The 24,637-nt window shown below is 38.3% G+C and overlaps 3 protein-coding genes and 1 long non-coding RNA gene across 5 annotated transcripts; 2 read left to right on the top strand and 2 right to left on the bottom strand.

Moving 5' to 3' along the window:
* Window positions 1–289: 289 nt before the first annotated feature.
* On the bottom strand, window positions 290–2,802 carry LOC149049758 (uncharacterized). Its single transcript, XR_016183369.1, has 3 exons — window positions 2,370–2,802; window positions 1,373–1,452; window positions 290–595 (listed from the first exon to the last, which is right to left on the bottom strand). It is a non-coding gene; the product is annotated as an uncharacterized LOC149049758 (long non-coding RNA).
* Window positions 1,856–24,364, top strand: LOC113685165 (protein-glutamine gamma-glutamyltransferase K). Of its 2 annotated transcripts, none has more exons than XM_027202645.2 (18): window positions 1,856–1,945; window positions 3,526–3,590; window positions 5,025–5,066; window positions 5,648–5,713; window positions 5,783–5,842; window positions 6,404–6,447; window positions 8,894–9,076; window positions 9,679–9,942; window positions 10,622–10,752; window positions 18,009–18,116; window positions 18,545–18,713; window positions 19,252–19,390; window positions 20,075–20,178; window positions 20,680–20,931; window positions 21,459–21,743; window positions 21,912–22,072; window positions 23,101–23,240; window positions 23,667–24,364. In XM_027202645.2, exons 2-18 carry the CDS (start codon window positions 3,535–3,537, stop codon window positions 23,812–23,814), a joined length of 2,352 nt encoding a protein of 783 aa, XP_027058446.2. In that variant the 5' UTR covers window positions 1,856–1,945; window positions 3,526–3,534; the 3' UTR covers window positions 23,815–24,364. The 2 variants fall into 2 exon arrangements, with proteins under 2 accessions (XP_027058446.2, XP_089051427.1); XM_089195301.1 differs by lacking the exon at window positions 1,856–1,945 and adding an exon at window positions 2,959–3,212.
* On the top strand, window positions 11,968–14,627 carry LOC149049757 (uncharacterized). Its single transcript, XM_089195300.1, has one exon. The coding sequence runs from the start codon at window positions 11,968–11,970 to the stop codon at window positions 14,404–14,406; it is 2,439 nt and encodes an 812-aa protein (XP_089051426.1). The 3' UTR covers window positions 14,407–14,627.
* LOC149049756 (uncharacterized) lies at window positions 14,478–15,810 on the bottom strand. The gene is made up of 3 exons (XM_089195302.1): window positions 15,553–15,810; window positions 15,389–15,474; window positions 14,478–15,042 (listed from the first exon to the last, which is right to left on the bottom strand). The coding sequence occupies exons 1-3, from the start codon at window positions 15,715–15,717 to the stop codon at window positions 14,619–14,621; spliced, it is 675 nt and encodes a 224-aa protein (XP_089051428.1). The 5' UTR covers window positions 15,718–15,810; the 3' UTR covers window positions 14,478–14,618.
* Window positions 24,365–24,637: the final 273 nt, after the last annotated feature.

Here is a 24,637-nt window from a genome sequence, read left to right as displayed (position 1 = left end):
ACATGTCAGCAAAAGTGTTTATTTTCTCTACAAACCTTTTGAAGGTTTCCAAATACTTACTGATAGAAAAAAGGCAGCATCAACTACAAACAAAATTCCGTATCACTGATAAGTTTTTTTTTTCAAAAGAATTATAAGGCCATTGATCACCTAATTTCACAAGATCACCTAATGTCACAGTGGTCACCACTGAAAAAGAGAGGAAGTAGCTAAAAACATTTACCATTGAAAGCTGGCAGCAAACTGCCCTAGGTAAATCAAGCCTGCGAAGAGACTTTTGTAGACTTAATGGCATTTTGCATCAACACCCTGCACATTATTAATGCTTTATTGAAACAACTCCAGTAGAGAGTGTGTTTTACAAGAAAAATACATGCTGTGCAGTGAACAAAAGGGAGCCATTTACAGATGTTAAAAATCAAACAAAAGAACTGACTAGCAAAAAAGATTTCCAAACAAACACAGAAGGAGGTGAAAAACTTTGGGACAGTGATCTAAAAAGAATTTGGCAAAGTAAGCAAGGAGTGATTGGGAAAGTCCTTTGGTGAAGTAATATCCCTGGTTCCTGAGGCTGGGTTAACAAAGAAGGAATCACCTGTTAATGCAAAGAAAAAAATTGTAAAGCAAAGATAAAATTAATAAAGGATGTGAAAATTCTTTTTAAAAAAAATTATGTAGGCCTTCACCTGGCTCAGCACATATCATTTGCAAGGTAAAGAGCAGTGGAATGCTTCAATATCATCAATAAAGCAAAGGAAAGGGTCAACAATACAGAAAAGTAACAAAAGAGATGGCATTTTCTCACAACATTGGATGGGGACCTTTAGCAGCTGCTGCTGGATGTCACTGTCAAGGAGTACCATTCAACAGACAAGAGGCAAGTGTCCCACCAATCAATGCTGGGCAGGTTTTAAAAGAGTATTCAAAGTCTCAGGGAGTAGACACCAATGTATTTGAAAAATAAACAAGTACATTCTAGGTTGTTCTACACACCAGCAAATTAAATGTAGTGCCTGAAGATTCAACCATATCAATATGTTTTCTAACATGTACAGCCCTCTTATACTGGTGAAAAGATCATTAAAAAAAACCATCTAACTCAGTTTCATAACCAAGTTGACAGTCATTCTTAATCAGTAATATAACTTGCAGTTACTGATCAGAAGGCAAGCTCAAACAAAAAAAATAAGTATTTTCATTGCAGAAAATTCAGAAAGGTCAAAGTTAAACCACCTCAAAACATTGACCAGCTCTAGGTGCCATCTCTTGATAATTAGATGACACCTACATAGCCAATCCAGCCACATGTAAGCATTTCTTTGATGGTCATTCAGTCAGTTATGTTCAATAATATTTATAATAGGATTTATACCTTCCAGCTTATTCTGATTCTTCATAAGACCCCACAACACTTCACCAGATTCCAGTGTTGTTGGATGTCAACAGTATTTGCTGTAAACAAAAAAGTATAACAATACTTTTAAGTATGATTAAAAACAATTTTTTGGGGGGTCATGGGCATATCACTAGCCTTTGGAATGTAACTTAAGCCTCTGTCATCAAAGGTTAAAGACCGACCACTAATTTTGGCAAGTCTCTCGTGATCCATTCAGCCAAAATCTATTTTTCACTGTACATGTAAGAACACAACTGTGTAAGTATAACTTTTATTTTCCTCATTAATTCAAAATGTACAAGCATTGTAGCTTAATTGATAAATTCTCTTTGTTGAAGGACTCACAAAAAAAAAGTATAATAAACAATATTGTTAAGTATGATTAAAAACAATTTTTTTTTTGGTCATGGGCATATCACTAGTCTTTGGAATGTAACTTGAGCCTTTGTCATCAAAGGTTAAAACCGACCACTCATTTTGACAAGTCTCTCGTGATCGATTCAACCAAAGTCTATTTTTCGCTGTACATGACTGTAAGAACACACCTGTGTAAGTATAGCTTTTATTTTCCTCATTAATTCGAAAAGTACAAGCATTGTAGCTTAATTGATAAATTCTCTTTGTCGAAGCTCATAGCTCATATATAGCCGAGAAAAGTGTTGTGCTGCAGATCACTGTGAAATTTTTTACTTGGGATTGAACGTACCACTGTATTCAGATTTGATAAACAAACAAATGTGATCTACTCTATGGGAAAGGTTACACATCGAGGTTTATTAATTTTACGCTCATCCCATACTGATGAGAATGAAAATTTCCTAAGTATACTAAAAAAAATTGGATCCCTAGTTTAGTAAACCAAAAAAATGCATTTTCCTCGAACGCTCTTAATTAATGGTGTACGCGTTAGTAAATTCGCAGCTACAGCAAATTAGAGCTAATTTCTGAAAAACAACACAAAAACAACACTCACCTCAACTGTAAATCTGACATCTGCGAAAAAACAGCGTCTTCTGAAAAATTTAGGCTAGAAATCGATCTTAACTTCCTCGAAAACGTGAACGCTCTAATCGTAGATCGGCCGCCATGTTACCGCTCTTCGATTGAATGGCATGAAACTCTGCTAAGGGTCTCGAACCAAGATAAAACCCAGGCCTTAACTTGAGCCATCGTTAAAGCCCAACTCGTAAAATACCTTCCACAAACCTGTAGCTCGATCGAAGCGGTGATCCTTGCTTCCCCCCTCCCCCCCATCCCTCCGACAAATTGTGATCGCAACCAAAGTTACCTAAATCGAAACAAGGCAATCAGGTTGAAAATTTAAGTGTAGTTCCAAGGGAATAGTGTACGTAGCATTACAACTGACTATTTGTTTGAAACAAGCAGCCGATATAGGTCGCCGACGTAGGAGCGCAAGGTGTGATGGGAAGTAACCGTATTGTCCCCCGTCACACTCACAGGCCACATGGAAAGGAAACATGTTTTATTCAATGCATTCACTTTTTACACTTGTTAATTAGTCCCTAACGCTCTTTTTATCAAAATTTACATGTACAACAAAGAAACTGGGACGAAATTGAACAGAAATGCTTTTAAGGAAAACCTGAATAGCTCGCAAAAAGAAAGGGCAATTTATTTTTTACACATTTACAATTTCCTTAACAGTCTCTTTTGTCTGGAGCTCCTAATGACACTTCTGTTTTTGAATATTATTTTTTCAATCTCCTTGGAGACTATGACAACAAGCATATACATGTGATGGCCGATAGAAAACAGCTCACATTTGCTTCCTCTTTTAGTTAGTTTATATTCAACTGTAAGTATACGTGTATTCACTGGAGCGGTTTTTTTTATTTAGCAAGTAAGCGGCGCACTGAACCTCCTCGCTTTCTCATCGAAACAAACTCGTACTTGCTCGAAGCTACTACTTCAATTCCAAAACATAACATGATTTCGTTCCAGCAGAATGAAAACGCTATGCCCCCTGATGATTTTTCTATTTTCCGGTTGAAAAGGAAACCTGTGTGTCCCTTGTCTCGGCAACCATCTACTCGAAATTTCTAGCAACTACTCATGTCTAACTTTTTAAATGTGATGTTTACAATTAGCGGTCTCTCTTTTTCTGATAGAATTGCTATATGGCGCAGCAACAAGAATCCAGCTCTTCCAGTGGCGGTTGTAACTGTTTTGGAAGGTATCTCAATATACTTTTCTTTCTGTAAATTAGGCTTTACTAAGCTTTGTTTGCCATTAAAAATCAAGGAAACTCGAAACAGCACTGTATTATATCCATGCAACCGAACGCATGTCCATAACGCAGGAGAGACGCGCACAATTTTAAGATGATTTGGTTTGGTTTTTCTTGTATAATTATTTTCGATTCAGCGAAACGATGTGGGCTGAATTATTCACTTCATGAATGACTAGTAAACAATGATCATGAGAGATACGAGACCAATTTTTGCATCTTGTTCGAAGAGAATTAACCTAAATATGGATCAGTTTAAAATAGTTTAGCCGGACTATTTTAGGATGAAAGGCAAGCAAGTGCGATATCGATGAAAAAAACTCGGACGCTTTTACCAAAGTATTTTACCGCGTAGTATAAACAAAACATCATTCAACGTTTTTCTTCGAAAATAGCCACGTATTTCAAAGAGCACTTTAGATACTGGTTATAGGATGTTCTACTCGATATCCTAATAATAATCATAAATATGAACACGTTACCTAGTTGTATTATGTACGATAGTTGCAGTTTAGCTGGGCTGTAGATCATAAAGGTCGCTATTTCTAAATGCGCTGAATGTTACGAACGAGGTCTAGAGTATTTCATTCTAATTACTATTTAGACCTCTAAAAGAAGAAAACCATTCTTAAACAAACGTCAAGCGACTGGAGGGGCTCGACCAAGTATCATAGGTCACACAGTCGTTGATTACTAGTTCTAAATAAGTACCAAATTTGCACAAGTAGATAGATGTAAATATCATATTTGAAATAGAGAACAATTCGCAAATGCTACGTTCTCTTCGTTCCAAAAAAGAAAAAAAAAGGAATTATAGATTTTGATAAAACTCTTGAAATTTTTGGTCAGTGTTAAGTGAAGCTGAAAACTACTAGTCAAATTTATATAATGACGTTTAGCTCGCTTTTGAAAAACTGCCTCCCCGCGTTTAAGTACAACAATCAAATAATGGACAATGCAATAAACATCATTAACAATGCACTTTCAAGAGAAAATTTGCATTCTGTTTCATAATGAACTGTGAATGATCCTTGACTGAACTTGAAGCCTTACAGCCGTTAAACATTCTTAACAGTACACATGTTACCATTTCAAGCTTTCTGTTTCATTAGCAATAAGATAACGAAGAGAAAAAGCGAAAATGAAATTCAAATAACCTTCAAGAAAATTTAGTAGCTTGAAGGTATTGTGCAGTCCGCAAAGACAAGACGTCCTATCCAGGTTCTTATTTTCCTCGTCTCTGTTTGGTCACGCGTAAAGGCGGGAGTTTGCTCTCTTGTTACTCGAGGGAGGGGGGTTATGTGAAAATGGGCCCAGTAAATGTCTTATTTCCCGCACCTTTCTAAGTCTTTCATATCTCTTGTACCTTCTTTTATGCAGCAACGAGCGGTCCATTGAGCCAGTGGATAGCCCCAGAGCACCGTAAGTGTAGGGGTTGACAGTTTGTATTAAATTTTTAACGAGTGTTATGCTGTAGATATGGGAGTAGTTATAAGAATTTGTAACTAATAAGAAATGGAAATACTCATCGCAAGCATACGAAATTGTCAAATTCTAACTGAAGATCAATTGCTCAAAACACGATAGAGCTAACCAACGGTTTGTGTCACTTGATTTTGAAGCTTTTACGGACATTTTATTTTGTTTTATTTGGGCTTCTTCATTTGGCCAGACTTTTGACTACCATCAATACCTCGCGCTCGAAAAGCGTAAACAAACTTTAAATCAAAAACCTCTGTTAGCGCTCAGTCACATCCAACTACCGGCCCTTGGTTTATAAAATCCAAAATTTACACAAACTCTGCAAACGAAACTGTTACCACAATACAGCTTTTCTATAAGTTCGCTTACTTTAGCCTAATATTTCACAGATTGAGATGTTTACTCTTCCCATTCGACTCATGATCATTCGCTGGACTATTTTCATCAGTTCACCCGTTTCAAGTTGAGCGGCAACTCATGATTTCACTTTCAGGCTTTATTTTTATTTATTTTTTTTTTAGGGTAGACCCGGTGATAACTCAGCCTAAACCAGAAAATACAGTCAACGAGAATTATACTGCAACACCGTATGTATCGTCCTTTGTTTCCCTCAGTCTTCCAATTTCCTTTCTTATGATTTGATTCTCTTTGAACAGGGAAAAACCGGTCGTAATCCAGCCAAAACCAATAAAACCAGTTAACAACAACAACAAACCGTAAGTATTAACAGATCTAGACTACCTTGTAACAGCTTTGGAATCAAGCCTTTTACAGTCACTAATATCATGTTTGTGAGCCACTATGGCAGCAGTAAACCACCGCGACAAATTCCGAAAAGATAAAAATTTCGAGGGTTAGCCATTCACGAGAAAACAATGGTTTGGTTTTTTTTTCTCTTTTTTGAGTCACCATCGATGTTCATCCAAGAATACAGTCTTAACCAATTTACATTGTCAAGCGCAATTTTGTTTTAATTTCGAACAGAACAAAGTTTGAAAAGGTGACAGGTTTCAAAGGCTATCATAAGGTCTTTTTTGGACCTAATCGTGCGCAACGTTCAGTGACATTCCAATTATGCTGATCTATCAGACCTCTAGACACCTCTCGTCAAGTTATTCAGCCAAAATGTTTGAGCGTCAAAAACAAAACTAATTGTGCACAGTAAAGGGACCTTGAACTTCCACTAAAACAAAATTACGACGCCAGTTTCGTGATCGCGGCTTTTCTAACATTTCACCTCTACTTAATATGAACAGAGCTACTTTTTCTCTTCATAGGAAGCCTAACGCTGTCCTGACACATGGAAATTTAAGAGAACGAGGTTTGAAAGGCTTGGTTTATTTCATAAGATTTATTCAGACTCCGAGGGTTCAATAGGTAACGCGCAAGATGCGCTCATTTATTTTCAAACCCTGCATTTGATAGCATTATTTTCCTTTTAACACACCGAGTTTGGTACATAATTGCCATTGAGTGCCTTTTGAATTTTGGCGTTTCATCGCTTTCGTCAGCCTCTATCTTAAAGTATTCAAACTGGGTGTTCTGCATTGGGATGGCGACGCCTTCTCCAACAACAAATACGTAAAAAATGGAAATAAGCTTTAAACATAAATGTGAAAGGGTTAGAGATTGTTATATATGATTCTACGCCCGTATTATATATACGTTTCCATCATCCATTCAATATATTAAATGAACTTAGGAGCAACTTTGGTAAAATTTCCGTACAGCCCCATACTACATTATGCATTCAGTTCTTGAATAGAGAAAACAATGACAAAAACAATACATTGCCATTGGGAAAACAGATTTGTTTTACAATAGTATGGGGCTGTGCAGAAATTTTACCGCAACTTTTAGTTGGGTTTTGAGTAGTATTCTCGCGTTAAGATTTCAAGATAGATTTGCAAGTTAGATTTCACTTTGATTTAATTAGTTTGTTCGAGAATATATCAGGAAATCCTGTGACGAAACTTTCGCGAATAAAAAGCGCATTGTAGCAAGTGACTGAAATCTTGAATTTTTGTCGGATTCCATTGTCATAGAACATCACTAACATATCGTAGAATTAGCCTAAAAAAACCTGAGTTCATTTTACTGCCTGAAAGTTCGTATTTTGGGGTTCAATAACTCGCATATGCCTGTAACTTTAAATATTCAAACTGGATGTTCTGCTCTGATACTTCACATACTTTTGAATAACAAGCACATAAACAAATGGGTGAAAGCTTCCAAAGGAAAGTCGATACCTGACATAATTATAAGTTGAAGTCGAGGTTAAGCTCACAAAATGTTTATCAAGGTTAAGGAAAAGAATATCTTAAGCACATAAAAGTGTTGTATGGTGGGCCGTTCACCTATCCGGGTTAGATAAGTAGATTCTAGAATTTCTTATCAAACAGGTAGTGTGCATATCGATTAATGAACTTCGACAAGTCGGCTTTAATTTTGTGTCACGTGTCGAAAGGCGACTCTTTGTGAAAAAGCCTTCTAAAGAACTGAACAGACCTACTGAGCTTGATCTAGGCGAGTGGTAATCATTTAAAAAGCGTTGGTTTTTTTTTTTTTTAAAGTCGCCTTTTGGCAGATACTCCGCCACTCCGGGAAAACCGATAATCCTTAAGCGAATAACCACAGATGAAAATATTAAGGCGGCCGATTATTTAAAGTGCTGTTTGTAAGCGAAAGGTGTAAATCGCTCCACGAATTCGGCGTCTCTGATTATTGAACATCCAGGACAAAGAATTCATCATGCTTAAACAACATTCCTCAGGTATTTTTTTCCGGATTTCGACTAGTTCAGTCGTTTCTTTCGTCCTAAAATCGTGCTTTGTGAAGTCTGGACTGTGCCATAAGCCTCTACCATCACTTAAAAACAGATATGTTAAAGTATTAACCTTCTTTTTATCACTCATTGATCCGATACAAATGAGAAGCACGACTAAGTTTGTGACAAAATATTACAAAGAGTTTATAATCTCTTGGTTTTTAGCATAAAGCTTAATAACTATTCTGAAAAAAAAAATTGATGGTAGAATTTCCACGAGACTCCTAAAACTCGCAAATATCAAAATTTAAAAGCACTGGGATTTATTTCCTTTCATTTTTTGAAGCAAAGATAGAGAACGATATGGAAATAAATATCTTTATTGCAAATATTAAGTTTTAAACAATATCAGTTTCTCTAAAGTTTTTCTGACTCCGCTAGAAAGAGAGCCTCGAAAAACGAGGCACTCTTGATTTGTAAATACCAATTTGGCTTCTAAATTTCTTCTCTAAGAGAGTAAGACTGAAAAGAAGCGATGTTAACTCGTATGTTTTGCCGACCCGCCGATAAATTAAATCTGTGTAAGCTAAACGATAAGGATTCAACCGAGATTGCTTTATCTCTGACAGTTTTCATCTCAAGCCATAGGACACGGGGATCATTTGACAACGATTCTGATTTCAACCCAATAAAATGCCAGTGTTTATCAGTAATCCTCACTTCCAACTTTTCTGAGTTAACGTAGTTTTCTGTAAAAAGGTTCAGTCGGGGCTTTTGATTTTATTTCTGGTTTCCACTTCTGACTGATACGCTTGTCTAGTCTCATCACCTACTCACTGGAGAGTGTATTGATAGCGTAAAGAAAAATTAGATATTGATCGCAATCGAAAGTTAAAAGTCTAACCAAATGGTCCAGGCAGATTGAGGCCAAAGTAATTATTCGATATAAATCTTCAAAAAGGGCAAATGATATATTTTGGTTCCCACTATTACCTTTCAGCCAATCAGTTGAAGGCAGAGAAAGTGGATTTGCATAAACCTGAAAACAGAAAGGCTCACAAGACTGACGAATATGAGATCAAAAAACTGATTTTCCGAAGAGGACAGGCGTTTGACGTCACAGTAACGTTTAACAGAGAGTTCTCACCTCAGGCTGATGTTATCATACTGCAATTTGTCACTGGTAAGGTTGTCGACTGACCTGGAAATATCTAGATTTTTCATACCTAGTATTTAGTTTTCAGCAATAAGCAGCCTTGCTTATAGACAAAGGCAACTCGAAAACCTTTTGTACTGTGATGGAAAGTTACAATGTTAGTTAAAAGTTGTTTCCTTTTATCTTTTAAGTTTTTGTGAACTTCTACTTTTTCTCAATTAGTACAGGTAACAACATGATTTTGAGTGCAATTAGGTGTTAATAAGCACGAGTAAATTTTTCAAAGACAACAAAACTGCACGAGCCCGTAGGGCGAACAAGTGTAGTTTGTAGTCTTTGAAAAGTTTACAAGAGCTTATTACACCAATTTTCAAGCGAAATCATGTCATTACTTGTTAATGATGTACCTGAAAAAGCATCACAGAAAGTCAAGATAGACGAAACTTTGAAAGCGTGCGGGCGCTATTTGTAATTTGCACCCGTGTTACAACTTTGCACTCGTGCTACATGAGAATGCACTCGACTTCAGCCAATCAGAAACGCGTAATTTTTTCAGGTATATTAATTGACCAATATCTAGGTGTGTTGACTCACTCTTGGTCAATAACGCATTTATACCACAACCATAGGCGATAATCCTCAGGAAAACAAAGGAGGGATTGAGCGAGTTAAAATTCGAGATGAACTCGTATCGTCCAAATGGGGAATGCAAGTCAAACAAACAAATGGAAATACAGTTCGTTTGTTAGTCATGCCCTCTGTGAATGCTGCGATTGGCTATTATGAACTGATGGTGGAGACAAAATCAAAAGATTCCTCAGGGGACGCGTCGCTATATCGATACAAACATGAAGAAGAACAGATTTGCATCTTATTCAATGCGTGGTGTCAAGGTAACTAAAATTCTTTGCAATTGATGAAACTAAAAATCACAGAGCAACTCACACTAGAAAAACAGAAATAAAAATTATATAACGAAAGCCATTACGAGCCAGTTTTTGGGAATCATTACAAAGTCCGAATAGAAAGAACAGCAGTAGTGAGCAAAATAGCAAGGTGTTTCATACGGAAGTAGAGGAAATAAGAGGGTCTCAATGAGGCGCTGACTTTTACAGCTAACGGTTATAAAAATTTTGGCCATCTTACCACTTACGGTTAACGTCAATTCATTGTTATCACCAAAAATTTATTTTTAGTACGGTTACCTTTCTTACGCCTAACGGTTAAAATTTGTCAATTTGTACGCCTAACGGTTAAATTTTGTCAATTTGTACGCCTAAAGGTTAAATTTTGTCAATTTCAGGTACGCCTAACGGTTAAAGTATTTAACCGTTTTACGGTTATCAGTTAACCCCATTGAAACCCTTAAATAAAGTATCGGACAATTGCACTTTATTAGAGGAATATTTGCCGATCTTGACAATAAAATTAAACTTTTTATTCTCTCTATTTTCTTTTTGAGAAATCGCTCAGATAAGTGTTTATTTGCATGCGCTTTGAACATAAGTGGAGGGAATGTAAATTACCTTACAGCTGTCAGGATGTGCAATGATAATGATACTATTTTTGCAGATGATGTGGTGTACATGGAGAAGAATGAAGATCTTGAATTGGATCCTGATGAATATGTTCTAAGGGAAAGTGGCTCTATTTGGAGAGGAAGCTGGAAGAGATTTTCCGGATTTCCATGGAACTTCGGACAGGTCAGTAACAATATGTCAAATACTTCAAGTTTATTTAAAATTTGGTGTAAAAAGAATGTGGCTGGGATGGAAGGGGGGGGGGGGAATAGCTTTGCATTAAATGCGACTTTTACGGAGCGCCTGGTAAATAAATTTGTCACCCAGCTTGTTTAAAAGAAAAGAACAATAGCTTTCTCTTCGATGTGTCTTTTATGACAAGTTGCCTTGATGCGCAATTCGAACGATGTAGTACTTACAGGGCTATGTGATCGAGGTAATAGCGATCCCATCACCCCACTGGACTTGGATGTACTTGTAGAGGATTACACGACCACACTCTCTCAAGTTCTTGATCGTCACGCACCTTTAAAAACCAAAACAGTGCGGGCTAGGCCCAAGGTACCCTGGTATACCAGTGAGATAGCCGAGGCAAAAAGGCGACGCCGGAAAGCAGAACGGAGATGGAGAAGAACACGATCACAGGACATGGCCAGAAATCGAGGACAACATGGCCCCTAAGCATGCGCACTCCTAGCAATTTGTGGACTTTAAATATGGCAGCTTCATAAAAGCTTTGTATGAGAGAGGTAAGAAATCCATTTGTAATTTAATCGTACATGTGAAAAGTCAAGTTCCACACATCTAAAACATGATAAAACACCCTAAACATACCTCACGCAAAGTCGCTCGCAGTAACGACGTGCCAAAATTCGGCAGCAGTGGACCATCTTTTGGGCTTTTCGTGGCGACTTAGCGGTCTTAAATTGGTAATTGATTACATACTTTCATTCCCAACAAGTTTGCCGTACGTGTCCATGAACCAACTCCACACATCTTAACTTCCTCTACGAAGGTTGCTCCTCAATTCCACAGCTATTTGAAAGCTCGTAAGTTCTCCAACATTCGGCGAAATAGATCTGAATAATGCGGAAATTCAAGTTTCGAATGAGAGCATCTCGCTGAGAAAATTTGGCTGCAAAGCGGTGCAAACATGTGTCTTAATCATGACAAGAAAACCTCCGAAATCGGTGTCAACAAACCGCCATTTTGTGAAGCTTTAATAGGCAATTACCGCTGTTTAAGAGCCACTGAAGGCTCCAGAAACGTGATAAAATGCAAATTTTTTGCTGTTTATGGCCTTCGCACAATTCCTGTAGTGTGAAATTAAGTCTCAGAACATTGATTTGGCTTGGAACTAATTCGTTTATTAGTAGACGTAAAATTTAAAATTATAGAATGTCTGACAGACCTCCACTGGAATCCTTTTTAAAATGGAAATTGAGCATCGAAAGCCCCTCTTTAAATTATGCTGCAAAGGCAGTCACAAAAAATGTCATTGTGGCAGTGGATATTCCCTATCCATTGATAAAGGCTTGGCATGAATTCCTAGGGTTGCAGAAGAAGGTTAGAAAGACAGCTGCTGTGGCAAGTCAGCCTAATCAGTCAGCATCAACTAGCAGTGATCTAAGTCCTGCAGCAGTCCAGGAATACACCTATGTTGACCTTTTTGAGTATTGTATTCCTCATCATACCTTTGCCATAACTGCTGATGAGCAAATACGAAAAGAAGTAAACAATACCCTTGCAAAAATTGCTGGAATGGTCCAGAATTTATATGCAAAGGCCAAAGGAGGTAGCAAGAGAGAGGAACTTAACTCAAAAGTGAGAAGATTCCACATTTTTGAAGGACAAACACTTTCAGTAACTTGCTTGAGGGAAGAAACTGAGGCTATTAGAGATGAACTGGAGGAGTGGAAGCAGAATTACCAGCATCTTGAAGCAGAGAGTAAACAGCTATTTGCAGAAATGTATTTAGCCATTCAAGAGAAGGAACAAAGTTTGTCTAACCTTCAGTCAAAGAATGAAGAACTCCAACATTACTTCGAGAAAATTGAAAATTCAGACAAAACTTATGTGGGGAAAGATATATCAGAGGTGAAGAAGAAGTCTCGCACTTTAAAGGAATTTATGTGTAGAGCCAAAACTGCTTTGTGGTTTGCAAAGTCATTTGGACTGGAACTAGAGTCAATGACTATGAATGAGCAAAAGACTGGCATCAGTCACACAGTAATGGCTGAAGACCAGATGTCAAATTACAATGGGAACTCAAATGCATTTGACTCACTGTCTGAAGAGGAGAAGTCCAAAGTAGAAAAGGTGCTATTTTTATTAGATAAATTTTGTGTTGGAGACAACTTTTATCATGAGCTTACAATGGTAGTTGATGGCTTGCCAAAGTCATACCTTGTAAAGCAAAGGAGAAGTCAGCTGAATGACATCTGTCATATCACCTCCACCCCCGGTGAGACGGAAGGGGCACAGACATCATTCACTGACCTTCTGAGAGACAGGGTTCAAGACTATGTGGCAAGCCATCCACATGTGGATCATGTACAAATCAAAATTTCAGGGGATGGGGCGAGAATGACCAGAAATTCTAGTTTCATACTTATGAGTTTTGCCCTACTCCATTCAGATGATGAAGTTATGGCAGCAAAAGGTAACCACACCATAGCTGTTGTGAAGGGTAAAGAACACTACAATACCTTAAGGCAGTCATTTGAAGATGTCTTCAAGGACATCAATTCTCTTATAAGTAAGAAGAAAATAGAAGTGGGTGGCAAATCAATTAATTTGGAATTTTTCCTAGGGGGCGATTACAAATTCATTTTACTTGTGATGGGTTTGAAGGGTGCTACCTCACACTATGCATGTGTATGGTGCAAAATACACAAAGACATGAGGTGGGACACAAGCTTCAATTTAGACCATTATCAATCTCCAGATCTAAGGAGAACTCTTACAGAGATGTTTGAACTAGTAAAGAAAAAGAAACAAAATGACAAATATTGCTGTGAACATGAGCCTCTACTTCATATAGAGCTCGATCATGTAGTGTTGGATGAACTGCACCTTCTATTAAGGATTTCAGATGTTCTCATAGAAAATTTGGTTCGGGATGCCTTAGACTGGGACAGAAGCAAAAACTGGGACAAGAGGAAATGTCAACAAAAAAATGAACACCTAAAAAATTTGCAGGCAGCAATTCGATCATGTGGGGTCTCCTTTGACATATGGGAAAAAACAAATGCTGATGGGAAAGGGTCTGGGCAATACGATTTTACTAGCCTCTTGGGGTCAGACAAGAAAAAATTGCTTAATGAACTTCCAACCAAACTCAATGGGATTATTCAGCCAGATACAGTTGAAGTAGTAAAAACTGTATGGGAAAAGTTTAGGGAAATATATAGCACTGTAACCTGCAGGAATCCCTCCACAGAAATGATAAATGACTACTTCTGGAAAGCAAAGGAATGGGTGAATCTGTTTACATCACTAGGAGAAAAAAGGCATGGCTATAAAAGAGCTAATGTAACCCCATACATGCATGCTATGGTCTACCACATTCCCATATTTCTGCAAAACTATAGAACTATCAAACTGTTTACAGGGCAAGGAGTTGAAAAAAACAATGATATGGCCAGGGCTATAGTTCACAAAAAATCTAACAAATGGGATGCTCCTGCTGACATTCTTAAGCTTGAGTCCAGACAATGGAATCTACGCGACAGTGAGCGTGCAAAGAGAACCTACAGTAAAAGGAAAAGTTCCTATTGGGAACATGATCTCAGGGAAAACAGGAAGAGCAAAAGACTACGAGAGAAGAAAAATTAATAATGCCACCTGTGAATTGTAGTAGCATATCTTGTATATAGGTCAGAGATTTATTAATGGTAGGATTGACATGATAGTAAAACATTGTCATTTATTCTTAAGGTACAGGTATTTACAATTATATTGAGACAGAAAGAGTATAAAAACTGATTTGTATCAGAATTATATATACTGATATTGTACACAAAACCATTTACACATTTATAAATAAACTAATTTGCAGAAACACGCAATGGCTTTTTCTTACAATTAATGCTTAGTTTTTCAATAAAATACCTAGGCGATGATATTATTGCTTTTTCCTTGCTCACAGTATGGTTTTTAGGGCTTCTTGACATAAATAGCCGCACTTTTATAGGAAATTCAACTAGTGTTCCATCCCCCAAGTTATCTAAAAGTCTGTCCCAATCAATTGGAAGGGAGCAGTTGGAAAAATCCTGTTTTTCCAACAGTACATTTCCAAAGTCTTGGCTTTTTTTCCCCTTTCCCCTGAAAAGATACTGGAAAACATCATGCCTGAATGGAATGATTGTTGGAGATAAACTCTTTGAGGCAAGGTTTTCCAAAATTGCAGCATGCAAGGCATCCACACTTGAACTAATTAACTCCTGGGTAGGCTTTGGGTTTAAATATGCTCTAAAAAGGGAAAAAATCAATAAAGACAATTTATTTTTGGTCAGATAGAGATAGATACCTGTACAGTTGAAAAATGTACTTGAATTTTATATACAAAAATGCCAAAGATTAACCATCAAACAGGGAAATTGAATCACTAAATATTGCCTATGACAATAAGACAACAATCGGTTTATTTAAAAAATTAGAATTTTCAAAATATTTGCTTTCACGGGTTTTAAGATTGTAACATCGGAACTTGTGACTAAATTATTTGATCAAATCGTAGAATCTCAGAAATGCTACTGTCAAGTTCCATATTAATGCCCAATGAGAGAACTTATCTTAATCAAAACACCGTTCTCACTTCAGTGCCAACGAATTAAGGTTTTCTTCTGGTTCCCAAGTGTTGGAGAGGGAGCCGTAGCCCTTCCACTTCACAAGATATTCAACCTAAGGCGTAATTGAGATATATTTTAGCCTGATTATTGACTGACTCCATTTGAGTACATCAGATCGGACAAACAAAACGAAGCAACTTATCTTGCCTTTGCGGTTTCTCTTTGAAATCACACGTTCCACCTCATAATATGGTCCCTTGGCTGATGATTTCAGCCTCTTTTGATCATTAAAAAAATCGGCAGTGCTCAAATTATTCAATTCGCGGTAAAAGGAACACGTCTTCTTAGCCGCCATTTTTAGATCGAGGCAACCTTAGCAGCTATTCAACATTCGCATAAAATGAGCCTACGGTCGGAACCGCTGGCTGTCCTTGATTTCTGGCCATGAAGATTTGTTGGCATTCAAGAAACTCAAGAACCACGTTACTTATTTAAGTACACGGGCTAAGCATGCTTCCTACTCAGACTTTGTGAACGACAATAGTGAAAACCAAGGAAAGCTATTCAGGGCCACTCGATCATTGTTACTTCCTAGGAATGATTTGTGTTTTCCAGAATACACGGACGACTCAACCTTAGCCAACGATATCGGGCGGTTTTTCGACCGTAAGATTGCAAAGATTCGGGCAGAGCTTGATGCGTGTACTCTTCATCCTGGGGCGGTGGCTGAGGATAGAGTGTTTACAGGCGATAGGAAACTTGATCATTTCAATACGTATTCTGTGGAAGATATAAGGAAGCTGGTCAGTAGATCATCGAAGAAAAGCTGTCAACTTGATCCTATGCCGACCAATTTAGTAGTTGGCATGTCCGATATGCTTCTCCCCATCATCACTAATGTCGTGAATTCTTCACTTTCCTTGGGACACTTTCCATCTGATTGGAAAACGGCCCTTGTGGATCCAAGACTGAAGAAGACCAAGCAAGGGACTTCCTTATCCAATTTAAGACCTGTGAGTAATCTGCAATACCTCTCTAAATTGGTTGAAGGTGCAGTTTATGATCAGACAACCGATCACGTTACTCAGTCGGGTTTGTATCCCATCCTCCAGTCAGCCTATCGACTTGGTCATAGCACAGAGACTGCCCTATTGAAGATACAGAATGACATACTAGCTGCAATGGACAATCAACGAGTTACTCTTTTGGTATTGCTAGACCTGAGTGCAGCATTTGACACGATTGACCACCAAGTGTTGTTGAATCGCCTGTGCGTGACGTATGGAATTACAGGTACCGCTCTTAAATGGTTTCACTCGTATTTATCAAACAGGAAACAGCGAATCCTGATTAACGGGAGCTATTCGAGTGACTTTGATCTGCCTCAAGGGGTACCTCAAGGATCATGTCTTGGTCCCTTGCTCTTCACGTTGTACGCAAGTAAGCTCTTCGATGTTGTTGAATCCCATCTCCCTAACGTTCACGCATACGCTGATGATACGCAGCTCTTTATCTCATTTAAGCCGGATGGTTCTGCTACTGAGACGGATGCTGTTGACGCTCTACAAGCTTGCATCAGGGACATAAGAACCTGGATGGTCCAAGACAAACTTCGGCTGAACGATGCTAAGACCGAGTTTCTTATTATAGGTACACGCGCACAGTTAAATAAGGTTATGATAAGTGACTTGCAAGTAGGTAAGGTAAAGGTTTCTGCGGTTTACTCTGTTAGAAACCTGGGTGCTTGGTTTGATGCAAACATGAATATGACCACACATATTAACAGCATATGTCAGAATATTTATTACCATCTACATAACATCCGGCGTATTAGAAAGTATTTATCATATGATAATAGGAAGTCCATTGTACAGGCTATTATAATGTCACGATTAGACTATTGTAACGGTCTGTTATATGGTACGCCCGCTGGTCATCTTGGTAAGCTGCAACGCCTGCAGAACGCAGGTGCTCGGCTGGTATGTACTATATCTAGGTATGATCCTATCACACCATCCCTGATCAACCTGCACTGGCTTCCGGTTACCCACAGAATAGAATTCAAGATAGCAATGCTAGTTCACAAATGTATCTACGGCGTCGCACCACAATATCTTTCAGACTTGATAAAAATCAAAGAGAGCTCGCGGTATCAGTTGAGATCATACCGGGGCATACTCCTAATGGACAATACCTATAGAACAAAAAAGACACTCGGGGATAGGGCGTTTGAAAATGCTGCGCCCAAAGTATGGAATCGACTACCTCTAGAAATTAGACAATGTCAATCATTGAACATTTTTAAAGTTTTACTAAAGACACATCTTTTTAAATTAGCTTTTTATTAGTTCTTTTATTAACTCATATTTTACTTTTATTGTTTTCCGAAAATTGTAAATTGTTATTATTATTATCATTATCTGGACTAGCCATTTATTACTTTAAGATTTTAGTGTTGTAATGCGCACTCGATCATATCTTTATCGCATGCTAGACTGCGCAATATAAGAAATAAACATTATTATTATTATTATTATTATTCAGCACCCGCGTTTAGTTTAACCGAATCAAACGTATTACCTCAGTAAAGGTCGCATTGTGCTTTGATTTTCTTTCATGGTTTTCCTTTTCTTCTTTCACGTTTAGTTTGATGATGCAGCTTTAAATTCGGCTTTGTTCCTGTTGAAGAAGGCCGGCCTCTCCGTTACCGCGATGTCCAATGTTATTCACGTGGTTAGGAAAATGACACACATGGTGGGAGTTTCATGCATGTAGTTATCATTACAATCACGTTCAATAATCTTGTTGTGCGCCATGCATTGAGGACGCGGTTTCTTGTCACTTTAAACAAGGACCAGAGAGCATGTTTTAATGATAAATGTTCTCATAAACAAAGACAGCAGAAATATTTCGAGCTCTGTTTTTTGACATCTCTTTGACATCTCCTGTTAACAAGAAGACATTGTTCGTTATCTGAAAAAAGTCAAATAATACTGCGGTTGTTTCTAGAGAGGTCGTTTTTCACCCTCCCTCAAAGTGATAGGTGAAACCAAAATGTATTTCTCGAATTTTGGAAGCAGGTCGCGGGAAAGATAGTCGGGCTAGCTAATGGGAGGCGTGTATATCGTGTGCGTGAAGACTCGATAGTTTCAGCTTTGAGATCTTCCTTCGTATCATCACAGGTAAATTCAACCCTCTTGGAGGGTAATTGGGGTGATCCGGAAGATTTTGAAGACGGAACTGCACCCTGGGAATGGAGTGGGAGTATTGCAATTCTGGAGCAGTTTTGGAAAGAGAAAGATATAGTTAAATATGGCCAATGCTGGGTGTTTTCTGGAATCCTAACATCATGTACGTAAGCTGCAGTATTTTGAATGTAAACTTGTCACAGTCAATGATTTAGCCTGTGTATGAATCAGAAGAGAGCTACAAACGCATCTGGGAAAAAGGAAAGTCTGCGAACAGGCGTCATCTGTGATGATTCATTTCCGTCTTGTGGACGCAAAACTGTTTGAACTAAATTTCATAACCCTTTACGTTCTAGAAGTACTTCACATGAGGCCTTTTGTCGCCTTACTTACACTGTGTCACATATTAAGTGTAATAATATGCAAAATTATCTGCTGAAGGGTACTTTATGACACTAAATTATCTGGAATAACTTACAATTAAAAGGTGTACTAATAAGAGGAGAAAATTTAAAATCAGATCAAGAGAGCTAAACGCCATCATTTCATGACAATTATAGTTAGCAGAATATCGTATTCCATGATAATGCTCCACCCTCTGATATGCGTAATAGACAGACGCAAATTTATTAGGTCAAACATAAGTATCTTAACCGAGATGGCAGAGTCATCTGAATTTATGTAGCTTCAATGTGTTTTAGTGCTCCGAGCGTTAGGAATACCGACCAGAAGTGTCACAAACTTTGAGTCTGCCCACGACACAGACAGCAGTTTGACGATTGATTACCACTTTGATGCGGATGGACGACCCGATACAAGCTACAATGAAGATTCCGTATGGTAGGCACGGCGCATTGTAAAAAACTATCTAAGTCACTATCAAGGGAGACTAAGAAACGACGATGGCGACGCCGTGGACAACGTTAGCTAAAAATGTACCTATATTTTACCCACAAATTTCGCGATACTTTAAAGTCGATTAGACAAAATTTGGTTTTGCTTTGTTGATTTACAGAGGACGCAAAGAAATTTAAAAGATTTACAACGCACGTGTATAGTCATTGTTCTGCTCTTTAAATCTTTTGTTTAGTGACATTCCCGTTGCCGTTGCCGTCGTGGTTTTCATAGACTCCCTACTATTATTATCACTGTACTTAAAAATACTGACAAAGTTTGCAGTCGAAATAAGTGGAGCCGGAGTTTATTTTGACTGCTGTAGCATGAAGCGATTTGGAGTAATGCTTATTCCTCCTACAGAGGTTGCTAGTCCATCGCAAGCTTACTTCCAGTATTTTGTCAGGATGCTCTGTCAATAAGTGAGTACTCATTTACACTCGAGCTCATGATCAAGAGTGGAGAGTAGAGTGTCTTGCCAAAGATCACAACACTGATTGACCTTGCCCGGTCTTGAACCCGCCCTGCTCGCTTAGCGCTGAGGGTGCTAACCATCAGGTCAACATGTCTGCCAAATCGCTGTATCTAAGCCTTAGCTAATTGTTTAATAAGTGCGTATTGATTTTACAGGAACTATCACGTGTGGAACGAGTGTTGGTTCAAACGCGTTGACCTTCCTGATGGTCATGATGGCTGGCAAGCGATAGACGGGACACCTCAGGAAGAAAGTGGAGGTAAGGCAAAAGGAAAAAAAAATGGAAAAAAATTTTTTTCCTTTTTTCCAAGCATTTTTCTTTTTTCCTGTCATTTCGCAAATGCCTTTCTCACGCATATTTCTCGTTGTTTTGTTTCGTAATAAGCCATGTTTTATCGTCACGAGCGTCTTTTGTCTCCAAAATTGTCTTGCATTTTTCATCGGGAACTTAGTCAATGGGTCCCTGTTGTTTCCTTTGCAAAGCAATTTACTCCTATTGTTCTATGGTTTGTTTACTACGACCCAGAGTATTTGAGATTCGGTTTGAGAGGTCATATAGTAATATTTCTTTCCCTCTTGATAGAAAAGCCCCAAATTAACGGAAGACATGTTTCCTAAACAAAAACTCTAATCTTAGGATGTGTTTTAGTTTTTAAGACACTCGTGCAATTGAAAGGCATTGTAGAGCCTCTATGAGAAATTTGGTCTCGTCTATTGATCTTCTCTCGAGTAATAAAAACCTTCCTTCATGTCTGTGTAGGCTTTTACCAGTGTGGACCTGCCTCAGTTAATGCCATTAAGAATGGAGAGGTATACCTCAACTATGACACGGGCTTCATCTTCGCCGAAGTGAACGCTGACAAAGTTTATTGGGAGGTTCCGTTCTTATTTAGCGGAGAAATGAGAGCCATTCAAACTGACAAGATGGTTATTGGCAAGAACATCAGTACTCTAAAGCCTGGCACGAATGGAGAAAGACAAGATATTACACGTCACTACAAACATCCAGAAGGTATTCTCAGTAACATGCAAGGTTGGCCGTACAATCTGTAAAGAACACTTCACGTGTCACATTTTAGTGACCTCTGTTCGCCATATGTTTGTACGAAAGCTAGGAAAACTCGCGGCTAACTTGCAAACTTCCCAGGGTTTCCCTTGAAACGAATTGAATAGAAAACCAAACTAAGTGTTCTTTCGTTGTTTGACTTGTTCTATTGAGCTGTTAATAAGCTAGAAGGAAGTTTATCAGTTGTGCTATGTGAGGTCATCTATAATTTTACGTGATTATAATACGAATTTGAGTCAGCGGAAATATAATCAGACAAGATAATTTGACCCAAAACGTTTTCTACTTCGTTACACCTTCCTTCTTCTCCAAGGAGAGGAAAAATGGACTTATAAACAACGAAGGTTCGATATTTTGGCCTACAGGAAGAGCAACAGAATAGGGAAAAAGAAAAAAATTATATCAGCATATTGCACTCCCGTTCACTTCGAGTGAATTTTTTTTTATAATCATTTGTTATAAATCTGTAATAGGTTCAGAGAAGGAGAGGAGTGTAGTGGAATTTGTGAACAGATTTAGCTCCAAAGCTGACCTCGAAATATACGAGACCGCCGTAAAAGATGTCACAAAAAGGCTTGAAATAGCCGATGAAGTGAAATTTGGAGAAGACTTCAAGGCTACTGCTTTTGCTAAGAACGAATCCAACGAGAGGAGAACAGTCACAAGCTATCTTACAGCCATTTTGGTGTTTTATACTGGTAAAGCCGCACGTACTCTAAAGGAAGCTAAGAACACTGTCGTTCTTGAACCAGGGGAAGGTAATTTAGTGAAAATTTCAGAGATTGCTTTTATAGAAACTTTTTTTTAGCTCAAGGAATAAAGAAGACTTGAAACACTTGTGCATAGCCTGAGGATGATGCATATAACAACGAAAAGTCGTGTTCTGAGTAAGGCATGGTTATTTATCGTAATACGTTTATCTGCAGAAAAAGGTGCAACATTGGAAATTTCAACCGCTGAATTGATAGGTAAGTCAGCAGCAGAGGCCAGCATCAAAGTGTTCCTGAAAGGAACCGTCGAAGAAACAGATCAGCGCTTTGCCATTCAGGACGTGGTGGAATTCAAGAAACCTGGGCTGAACTTAACGGTAAAATGGGTAGTCTTGTTATGTAAATATCCATCTGCTGTACAGATATGAATGAAATATCAAAATTTCTCCATGGAATTTTTTTCATGTAATATCTTTTTTGAAGTGAAGTAACTTTATTAAATTAAGACCGGTGTGAGACAAGCGTGTGTGAGTTCGTCTCTCCTTTCAATTTGACCATCGACTGGGTCATGAGACAGGCAACAAAGAGAAACAAATAGAATAAGGTTGTCCCTTTTCAGCACGCTTAAAGATATGGACTTTGTGCTGATAACGTAGCCCTGTTCTCGCACACGCATGGTCAGATGTAGAACAAAGCCACACAGCTCAACATGTATGCGAATAAAGCGGGCCTCAAGATCAGCCTGAAGGAAATCTCCAAAAATGAGCTACTGGATCTTAAAGATATGAAAACCAAACTCAAAAACGACGATGGATATGGATCGGGCATATACTTCGGAGAGAAACCGACAGCATTGTAAAAGTGGCCATCCACTGGACACCAGAGGGAAAGCGGAGAGAGGCCGACCTAAAAAAACTTTGCAGCAGACAGAAGACGAGGGGGAAATCTAGAAGCAGGCCCGGTATAGGGAAGAATGGAAAGAATTTTTTTGCTGCCCTCTGCGCTAAGAGGCGATACGGGCATAAAACTAAGGCAACCGCTGTGTAACTTCGTTTCCCTCGGTAAGAAGAAAATCATCCAAAAGATGGAACTGTAAGTCATCTGCAGTGGGGATCACTTACTGTAAAAGCGCCATGGGAGCAAAATTTTGTCATGGACATCCCAAACAAAGCGACCTAGTCGATGGTTTTCTTAGCATTTCTAAGTGTCTAATTCACTCTCCATCTCCTTTTCCAGCCATTTAAACAATAGATGCAATAATATGCAATAAGTGCGTAGGGCGAGTGCAATGCTCTGTTAAATTAAAACCTCAGGATATGCTGCCTAACAGATAATATCGTAAGAGTCTGCGGAGGTCATTTAAAGCGCTGTATTACCTTACAATTGTTTTTTTTGCCATTTTTAGGCTTCTTCAACGTCTCCGAAGTTAAATGAAAAAGTGACTGTGACGGTATCTATACACAACCCTCTTCCGATTGACCTGACGAAAGGAAAGTTTCACTTTGAGAGCCGTTTGAAACCAAAGACTCATATAATTCCTTGCGAGTAAGATATTCTAGATTTAATGAATAATGGAAAAATGTCATATATCATTTACACAATGCACTGCAAAGCTACAATGGTGGTGACATGGTCTTTTCATTTTAAGGATAGCGGAAAAGAAAAAAGGAAAAAAAGTTGAGAAAGAAGCACATGTGCATGTGCTCAGGCGCCTGTACTGGCAAGACTCAGACAAAGTCTTATTTCATACAATTTTCAAATTTATTTAGAACATGTAAATTCATATGCAAACGTTAGCCCTTTCACATAGTCTTGAACATTCTTTTGAATTAGCTCTTGAGGCTGCATGTCTTTGAAAAATTTGCACGCACACGGGCGCTTGGGAACCTTAATGTCTATTTTTCGTTGAACCGACCCCGAATTTTAAGCTCAAGATCAACAAACCATTTGTTTTGTTTCTTTACACTTTAGCGGACCCGTGCGTGCCAACGAGACAAAAGAGGTAACTGCGACCTTCCAAGCGGCGGAAAGACCTGGATATCGTAACTTGACGGTGACCTTTAATTCACAAGAGATTACAGGAGTGTCAGGAAATATCTTTTTTTATGTTGAGGAATAGAAAGAGTGCCTTTTGATCGTGCGTCACACAGAAAAAAATTTAACTTTTTATTGCCACAAGTGAAAGCAAGAAATTGAGTCCAGTACATGTAACCGTCCTCAACACCTTCGTGGGAAAACGCGTGGATGAAAAACGTGATTCGCTAGAATGTTTTAGGTGATTAGGGTGAGACCATGGTGCGAGCATGTGTCAGACCAAACATAAGCTAGTCACAAAACAAAACCCAGGTTGGTGTTAAAACGGTTTCAAACCTCAATCGAAAACCACCAAGATATAATTGCAAGTGAGATTAACAGTTATTGTAATTTTCTTGTTTCCTTGTGCGCAAACATACAAATTTTGTTAAAATTATAAAGTTTCTAAACATGAGCATATGTACAAGCAGTCAAGATACATAATTTTTGTTAACGCTCTTGTAAGCGTTTCGATCTCGAGATTGGGCGCTCTTCATATTGAGCGACCTTGAATTTTTAACGATTCAAGCTGTATCCCAACTTAAAATTATATGACACTTGTCAATGTGACATTAAAGAGCGATATTTTAATACAAGTTGTCTTCTGTGAGTTGTGACTAATTAGTAACACCTTCGACCACGCTTTTGTTTGACTTCGCCTTTAAAAACGCAAAGCATACTCTTCGCACCTTTCAAATTATCTCCGTAAGTTCACCGATACCATTGAAGATGAGGAGCTCACGAGAGTGTAAATGTCGTTCTGTTTTGCGCCATTTGGCGTCTTTTACAGCTTTTGCTTCTTGCATTACTCGCTGCTCCAAAAAATGACAATAATTTTGACCGAAATGCGAGATTCTCCTCTGCGGGTT

This window comes from Pocillopora damicornis, chromosome 2 (assembly GCF_964200805.1).
Source record: "Pocillopora damicornis chromosome 2, jaPocDami1.2, whole genome shotgun sequence".
Classification (NCBI taxonomy): Eukaryota; Metazoa; Cnidaria; class Anthozoa; order Scleractinia; family Pocilloporidae; genus Pocillopora; species Pocillopora damicornis.
This window is presented reverse-complemented; position numbering and strand designations above follow the sequence as displayed.

Bases quoted from the DNA above. Each gene is read 5' to 3' on its own strand.
- LOC149049756 (XM_089195302.1), bottom strand. From the start codon at position 15,717: ATGGCGGCTAAGAAGACGTGTTCCTTTTACCGCGAATTGAATAATTTG. The intron at 15,475-15,552 runs GTTTTGTTTGTC...ATTACGCCTTAG, and splicing joins AAGGCAAGATAAGTTGCTTC to GTTGAATATCTTGTGAAGTG. The intron at 15,043-15,388 runs GTGAGAACGGTG...TTCCCTTTTTAG, and splicing joins CTTAATTCGTTGGCACTGAA to AGCATATTTAAACCCAAAGC.
- LOC113685165 (XM_027202645.2), top strand. From the start codon at position 3,535: ATGGCGCAGCAACAAGAATCCAGCTCTTCCAGTGGCGGTTGTAACTGT. The intron at 3,591-5,024 runs GTATCTCAATAT...TCTTTTATGCAG, and splicing joins GGTTGTAACTGTTTTGGAAG to CAACGAGCGGTCCATTGAGC. The intron at 22,073-23,100 runs GTAAAATGGGTA...TGCCATTTTTAG, and splicing joins AACCTGGGCTGAACTTAACG to GCTTCTTCAACGTCTCCGAA.
- LOC149049757 (XM_089195300.1), top strand. From the start codon at position 11,968: ATGTCTGACAGACCTCCACTGGAATCCTTTTTAAAATGGAAATTGAGC.